General features: G+C 40.8%; 1 protein-coding gene across 3 annotated transcripts in view; it reads left to right on the forward strand.

The window, feature by feature from the left end:
* The window catches only part of abi3bpb (ABI family, member 3 (NESH) binding protein b), a 28,669-nt gene extending 22,412 nt beyond the window's left edge, over positions 1–6,257 (forward strand). For all 3 annotated transcript variants that reach the window (XM_076165971.1, XM_076165972.1, XM_076165973.1), the window contains 10 exons: positions 2,007–2,069; positions 2,161–2,289; positions 2,489–2,578; positions 2,720–2,929; positions 3,048–3,153; positions 3,388–3,467; positions 3,676–3,705; positions 3,875–4,033; positions 4,191–4,313; positions 4,470–6,257. In XM_076165971.1, the coding sequence (XP_076022086.1) occupies positions 2,007–2,069; positions 2,161–2,289; positions 2,489–2,578; positions 2,720–2,929; positions 3,048–3,153; positions 3,388–3,467; positions 3,676–3,705; positions 3,875–4,033; positions 4,191–4,313; positions 4,470–4,585 (1,106 nt within the window). In that variant the 3' untranslated portion in view covers positions 4,586–6,257. The remainder of the gene's footprint in view (positions 1–2,006; positions 2,070–2,160; positions 2,290–2,488; positions 2,579–2,719; positions 2,930–3,047; positions 3,154–3,387; positions 3,468–3,675; positions 3,706–3,874; positions 4,034–4,190; positions 4,314–4,469) is intronic.
* Positions 6,258–8,405: the final 2,148 nt, after the last annotated feature.

Raw genomic sequence — 8,405 nt, forward strand, 5'->3', positions numbered from 1 at the left:
CGACCGTCTAGCACCATCAATCCTCGGGTACTCCCCCGTTCCTGCAGTAGTGAGTGCGTAGAGCTATCAGTCCTTGGGTACTTTTTCTGTGTCTGCAGTAGCAGCTGTGTAGCATCATCATGGGGACTTTTCCTTCTATGGTAAAATCCCTTTGCCATGGTTTAGCAATGAACAGTCCCAACCAAATAAACAAGGAATTTCCCACAAAAAAGATTGTAAAATAATCACTAAATTGGTCAAACTCAGACTGCTGAAGCTTCATTTTAGCTGCAGTTGAACTTTGGAACGCATTTTTACACAGACTGTGGATTTTGGCCCTAAATTTTAACGGCGTACTAGAGAGGGATGGACGGTTAGTACTGGAGGAAGGATTATAGCCACTAATGTCTCATCCAAGGTACTTATGAGCACTAAGTATTATACCAAGGCAGACTTTGAAGAATCCAAACCTGTCCTTTAAATGTCCAAAGTCAGATCCTGAAGTGGACCCTCATGAGTGAGAGCTTGGGTCGAAGGCTTCGGAGGAGCCTGTGGAAAAAATACTTTACTCATGGAAACTATTGGCTCCTCTGATCTGATCGTTAGCTTCTTTTTCAGATCCTCATAATGCCAAGCTTTGCGCTTTTTCAACCCACAGAAATCTGAAACATAAACTGTTCCGCATTAGCTTTGCCCTAATGAACCCGGAGGTTGGATTGGACCCTTTAAGTCCCATTTTTGCTGTCTATGGTCCACGTGCTTGAGCTTGTGCTTTTTGCTTGTTCGCCAATTCTGATTTTTGCGAGAGCACTGGATGAGCTTTGTGCATTGCTGCAGACGTGCCAGGGTTAAGACAAAAGTCAAAAAGACAAAAGAAAAACAAACAGCATGGCGTGCATTGGCCATTTTTCATCCAAATATGGAAACAGTTGTTTGCCTTTCATTTCAGTATACTTTGTCTGTATAAAAAATAAGCCATCCGGATATTTATTTCATTTTGTCTCATGCTGTGATCACAAAGCAGTCAGAGTAATTACAGCACAGTTTCCACTATCACTTTCCAATATAGAGACTTTTGATTCATCCTTTTCTAAACACTGCTTAACATCCAGTGGTTCCATTTTTAGGTGATACAGAACTCTTTATTTATGTCAAAATAATTGTATTTAAGAGAGAAATGTTTGGGAATAATAACCTCTTTTGCCAAGAAAACAGAAGAGGTTTGTGACTGAAGCCAAGCATGTATAATTTCAAACAAACTATATCCAAGAATAGCAAAATTCACCAAAGCAATGCTCCAAGCAGACTGGTGGTTTTTCAGCCATCGTAGCTATTTACACTGAGCTGATTGAGAGGAATGCGTCTGTATTGTTTCATGTTACGAGCTAACATGTTTCAGGATTCCATCATCTTTCATGTTTCGGGTTTTGCATTTATTCTATTTAGTGCTGGAACCAGATCAATTCCTTGATTGTGAAGAATTTTGGCTTCTCCTCAAATGAGAATGGGGGGGGGGGGGGGGGGAGAGAGAGAGAGAGAGGCAGTGTGGGGGATTTGGGCTGCATAATTGGCTGCAGGTTGCACTTGAGCCTTTGGTGGATTTCAGAGAACCAGTACCATTATAAAGTCGGTGGAATTACGCAGAGTTCTTCATGTTGTCAGGTTCATTTGAGCAGGCCTGATTCGTACTCTTGGTGAAAAAAAAAGAAATTGATTTTCCACTGCATTAGAGAGTGCCCACCTACAAAATAGAGCCAGAGCATCTCCCCAAGCTCAACTCTTTACCTTATTTAGACAAGAAAGATCCACACATCACAATCTGGTTTAGCAGAGACCAAATACAGCCATGTACCACTCAGTTAAGTTCTGTGGTGCTAAAAGGAGTATTCCACTGTTTTCCATTAAACCTGTAAAAACTTCTCACATGTGAGGAAAGATTTTTCTCAACAGCAAAGTTATTGGACTGGACAAAACCTAAGAACATTAACCAGGCCTATTAGAACAACACCCTGTGCTGTATGTTTCAGGATCTCGTCCATCCATACCCATCAACAAGAAACCAAACCTGGTGGGAAAACCTGGCGAAACAGGTAAAAATGTGACACACAGTCTGAGAAATCCATTTTTATTGAGAGGTCCTTTATAAAACAACTGTGTTTTGCATTATGTCTTTCACCCCAGATAAAGTCAACAATCTGAAGCAGACAGACAAGCTGCCAGTTCTGAAACCCAAAATCCTACCAGCAACTGCCAAACCCACCAAGCAAGAACGGAAAACGACCACGACCACAATCGCACCGACAATTACACGTACAAACATTTAGACATATAATTAAGAAATGTTCTTTTGTTAATTAAATTTTTTTTGTATCAAGTAAAAAACCTTCTAGACTGTGGTCTAGCCAATAAGTCTAACCAGGTTCAGATAACTATAATAGAATAGCTTAATTATCTTAAGTTGGTTATTTCTTCCTGCTATCTGACGAGTTGTTTGTGTGTGTCTTTGCAGCAAATCGTTTTGAGCACTGGGAGGAGTCAGACCTGTTCAAGCCAGAGCCCAACTCTGATATTGACGCCATGGGCAAGAAACGATACGTGGGTAAGAAAAAAAGGGTTTAATCATACAACATGAATAATAGATAAAATAGATTAGATAGATAGATTTGAACTGGGTACAAGTCCCTATTTCAAACTCAAAGAACTAAACCCAAACCCCACCCCAACACTCGTACACCCGCAGCACCTCATGTCGTCTACCAAACGGGGAAGAAACCAGACGAGCCATGTTCCATCACTTCCTCCCTCAACTACTTCCCTGAAGATGAAGCAGGGGAGGCCAGTGTGACGGCACCACCAAAATCTCCACCCTCCAACCTCACCGTGGTGACGGTGGAAGGCTGCCCGTCCTTCATCATCTTGGACTGGGAGAAAGCTGACAATGACACAACTGGTAGGAAGGGATACTGGAATTATCCGTTTTTGCTAATAACCATTTCACAAATATCCTGTATATTACATGACATTAAGAATACCATATTGTAAGTAAAAGAAATGCCTATTTTTCTCAGAGTATGAAGTCATCTCCACTGCTAAAGGACCTGATGGTGAGAAGATCTCCATCCTGACCACCAACCAGACTCACACCACAGTTGAGAACCTCAAACCGGAGAGCAGGTACACTCAATTAAAACTGTATTTGCACTACAGCTGTAGCACAGTTTGGATTTTGCGCCTGTGTCTGATTTTTTTGGTAGGTTCTTTCCAGCGTTTTCTTTCAATTGTCAACGTTTGATAGCAGATACCCACACGAACAAAGGAGGGTTCAAATTCTTATAAGGTTAAAACTAAATAAACACTTCCCTCACTCTCTCTCTCTCTCTCTCTCTCTGTCTCTCCCTCTCTCTGAAGATATGAGTTTAAGGTGAAGCCAAAGAACGAGCTTGGTGCTGGTCCATCTAGTGAGCCGGTGTCCTTCAACACTGAGTCAGGTACGTTCAATTCTACAGCTCAAGCTAAACAAATTACTCAAATGTATTTCTTTAAAGTTGGTACAAAAAAAGATAGATCTGAAGATAAATAATCCCTAATCTTGTGAACATAGAGATTTCAAAACTCTCCGGTGTTGAGTTCAAGGACAGGCCAAGATTGTTTCAAAAGTGCGAAATACTAAAATTTGCTTTCTTTTCTTTTCTTTAGCGGACCCACGTGTTAGCGAGAACGTTTCAGGTAACCTTCTGTTCTGTGCTTTGGACATGGAGACTGCTCACACCTTGTCAGAACATGGGTGGGGCAGTCTACTGCTCTGTTACTGACCTTTGATCTCTCAAATGTTCCTAACAGCAATCGATACAGCATTTTCATGACATAAGAACTAAAAATGCTTCTTTCCTTCCAGGAAAAGATGCCATTTGGACTCAGTTCCCCTTCAAGACGGACTCATACTCTGACTGTCACGGTAAACAGTACATAAAGAGAACCTGGTACCGAAAGTTTGTCGGTGTCCAGCTGTGCAACTCTCTCAGGTACAAAATTTACCTGAGTGACACACTCAATGGTAAGTACAGACACACACGGGTTGTTAGTTAAACCATAGTAGCACTACAGTTGCATGTGAGCGTAGACACTCTGTGGATCATTAATGCCTTCACCATGTCCATATTTTCAAACCAAACTCTTTATTTCCAAATAATACAATTAATATATATCTGCAGGTAAATTCTACAACATCGGAGACCAGACCGGCTTTGGTGAAGATCACTGTCAGTTTGTTGATTCTTTCCTGGATGGAAGAACAGGCAAACAGCTGAGAGCTGATCAGCTGCATTCCAAACAAGGTGAACAAAGTTGTGTCAAGCACTTCACCAGTAATGTAAAATCAATAAAACAATTCCACAAAGGTCACAAAATTTCAGTCAAGCAGCAATGAAAAGATGGTATTTATTGCGGGATAGAGTCAAATACCTTTGACATAATTTCTTTGGTTATTTCAGGTTACTACAGAGCCATGCGGCAGGAGCCTGTCCACTTTGGCCAGATAGGAGGACATTCTCACATCAACTATGTCTCATGGTACGAATGCGGGACTCCCATCCCCGGAAAATGGTAGAACCTCCCATTCCAACACATAGTGGACCCCAGTGGAGCCCAAAGAGAAACGTTGCACAGGATAAGATGGTGACAGCAGAGAGTGTTCTTACAAATCTGCCGGACCTCCAATGTTTCTCCTAAAACATGTACAGAACATACTTGTCAGGGAATTTGTAACGAGAGAGCATTTGTTTTTTATATGCAGTAACAAACATGCCTCATCTTTACTATTTATCAAGACTAAAGTGTTAGAAGAACAGGAAGATGCGTAGACGTGCGGTTACTCCTACACTGTGGCCTAACTAACTCACACTAGATTTATTATTTTTGTGTTGAAATAATGGGAAGCTGGCTCCCTGGAATACTATTTTCATAACGTGTGAGGTGTTATTTATCAAAAAGGTCTTTGATCACATTTCACGAGGCCAATAGGCAAGAATTCACAGGATCTTTTTTTGGGATGTTATGCAGTGCTTCTGCTGTTACTTTGGTGTTGATTTTCAGAACTGTTACCTTAAAGTGAGTGAAAGGTTTTTAGTTTAATTACAACTACAGCAAAGCATGCTAAGCATGCACCATCCTAAACAAGTGGCAGCTCACCGATACAACCAGTATACGATAGGAAATACCAAAAACTGCTGAATTACACAATAGGACTGCAGGATGTGGAGAGAAACTCGCAATGCTAATATCAATTAAAGTGTGCATGTGCACTCTTCAAGTAAAGGCCCTACTACTCATACAATAACAGACAGCATATGTATGTTATCCTGTTCTAATCAACTCAAAATATGGCAGTCAAACCACCAGTGTGCTAGCTTTAGCTTTAGCTCTGAGCCCACTGTCGTCTTTGGTATTTTTGGAACTTTGGAAACGCTAGAAACACAACCTGTAGTCCTTCTGTCCAGTGCGTGAAATGAATCATTATCTGGAAAAACAAAAGGGATTGCTCCTGTCTTTATACCTTTGAAGTTAAGGTCTACGTCTAAATTACAAACACAGTTGATGTGTTTGGCGGGCACATCTTGTACCAAAGCGAGCTGCCTCTGTCGCCTTGGCTCCTTAAAATGGAGGCAGTACAAGGCTGGATGGAGGCTTCTTCACTTGCAATTTGCACAACAGAAATGTATTTATATGTATATGGAGGGAATGTATGTTTTCAATCCATTTTTGCAGATGTATTTCGCTCACCATGGCCTTTTGTACTGTAGCTAGTGCTCTTTGTCTTCTTGTTGCCTGGTGCTGAAACAGGGCCGGAAGCTAAGTCTGAACACGAATGTTTCATGCTTAATGAATCCCCCAAAACTTAAATGTTTGAACTTTCTCTATTTTACCAGTTAATATTATACAGTATGTAAATGTTGCTACACGGTTATACAATTTTCTTATCAGATCTAACATAATTGGCAAATTTGCTATGACGTGCAATGTAGCACAGTACTGGTTGGGTAGATTCTTTCTGAACATAAACAGTTGTACTGTGCCTTTAACTCTGAGCTGGAGCCCTGACTGTATTCTTACATAGGCCTGATCATTATTATATTATGAATCAGGGTAATGTCATTTAACAAAGAAGAGTGATTGATAGGAAAAATGGGAATGTGTGTAAACATGAGACTGTGCTGCTCGTGTGTTTTCTATATACTGTCATTTCTATATCGATTATCAATAAAGACGTTTTGATTCCTTTTTTTAATTGCTGTTGTCTTTTTTAATTCCACATTTATATTCAACTGAACCAAACACATATATTGTATATTAGTGGATCATTTTGGAACAGGGAAGCTCTGAAGCTCTGTGTGCAGTGTTAATGTTGGCAGCAAATTTTGATTTGGACTAAAATTACATTTAGTTTTAGTCATCTGATTTGAATTGGTTTTAGTCGGCTACATGTACAGTAGATTTAGTGGACTAGCCAACATTTTTCATAAAGGGAAAATCTGTCCATCTTGAGTAGTTAAATCCCCGACTATCAAATTCTGTCAGCCCATGTCTGTACATTAAGTAAAGCATGAATTGCCCGTCCCATTTAAGGGCACTGCAGGTAGAGTTCCCCCCCCCTACAACCTACAACCACTTCATTCTCACCACCACCACACAAGCAGTCCCCTCTTAGTGGCAGCCAGCAGCACAGAGTGTTAATGCATGGCCGTCTTGAAGAAAGTGAAGAAAAGATTTGGGGGGGGAGACTTTGTATGTGCTGCAGCGTTCCATAGCACATACCACACCGACACGTGAAGTCATTAAAATGACAGAGCAGAACATTTTGGGGGATGATACTATGTGTGCAGCCTAGGTCCTCCATCCTTATATTACCTCCTGAATCAAACCACAGACCCAATTAGAAACACCAACTGGGATCTGGTGGATTACATCAGTTTTCCACCGGCGCAGACCGCCAACGCCGACTCCAGCACAGGGCATTTCTCCGAAAACCACAGGGAATGAGGGTAAAGATCGACTTTAGAAGCTTTTATTACCCACTCGGGGGAAGGTTATGCACTGTGGCCATGGCAACTAATGTCAGATGGCGGTGGATTATTCCTGCTAAGAGGGAAAAATCTGTCAGGTCCTGCTCTGCAAGGAGTAATATGAAGGTTTATTCACCACAAAGGAGGGAAAAAGAAAATAAGAGCAGGAAATTCTGTCAGAATCAGAGTGAAAATGATGCTGCTGGACCGTCATTCTGCTGCTGTGGTCACTTCAGCTGTGTTACGTAACACACCGAGGGTCCCAGTGGGCCCCAAATACTTCAATTAATGAGAAAGAGGATGAAATATAGGGGAGGTAAGGGCCTGTTTTCAACTGATATGCCCGACTGTAAAAGTCTGGGACTGCAGGGAAAAAATAAAGACAGGAAATATGGAGAAAATATATGATGTAACAACGTCTTATGAAGTCGTTTCTGTCCGCTATTGAGTCCTGAAAGTCTGCAGAGTCTGCCAGTGCAGTGAGATTATTAAGACTCATTTCCAAAACAAATCAAATGAAATGAGTTGCCAGGCTCTGGGAGACCACTGGCCAACAAGCAAGAAAATCACACTTTCTAGAGTTTGGCACTTCTACTGAGTCAAGTAAAAGAACAAATCAAGCGTAATTTATTTTTCTTGATGAGCTGTCAGCTTGAAGGTTATACAGAATACAGACATTATTAACTTGTCATCAGAAAGACTAAAAAGTTGCATAAAATAACCCTCAAGAACACCCAATCTGTGTGTTATGTTGATTTCTAAGATCTTGTAAATGTAAATCTTAAGGCACAACGTCACAATTTGTTCAAACCATTGCACAGTCCTGATTATCTGCAGGGGTTTCTACACTAAAATAACTCTAACCATTAGTTTCTTGTTTGTGGCTTTCTAGCATTTATTGTTTCTTTAGCGTGACATTAGCTGCTCTTCTTGTGGATTGATATGGCTGCTGTATAACTGCCTGCTAGCTTGACGTTTGAACGTTTATCACACACAACAGCTTCACTGATATCATGATCCGCTATGCCAAGCTATATATGATACAATACTTGCTCGCTACTTAGCTTAGCAAGTAGTATATAACAGTTAGTATAAACAGTTAGTATAAACTCTATTTTCCAAAATGATTCATGTGTTTCATGATGTTAGGTAGTCAGTCACAACTGTTTACTTGTCTAAATTCATGGCGCTTCCCCTGGCCTTTGGTTCACCAAACCTTTTCTAGCCAAGACCACAAGACGTCATGTAGCCGATGTTATGCTAGCAGGGGATCACACTCTGCACAGGAATGTTCAATACATGCTTGGATTTTCAAAATACTGCCCTCAAAAATCACCAATATTTATAAATGTAACATTTAGGATCTAG

This window comes from Genypterus blacodes, unplaced genomic scaffold, assembly GCF_046128005.1.
Source record: "Genypterus blacodes isolate CSIRO-AG114 ecotype Tasmania unplaced genomic scaffold, CSIRO-AGI_Gbla_v1 ptg000152l_1, whole genome shotgun sequence".
In the NCBI taxonomy this organism is placed as follows: Eukaryota; Metazoa; Chordata; class Actinopteri; order Ophidiiformes; family Ophidiidae; genus Genypterus; species Genypterus blacodes.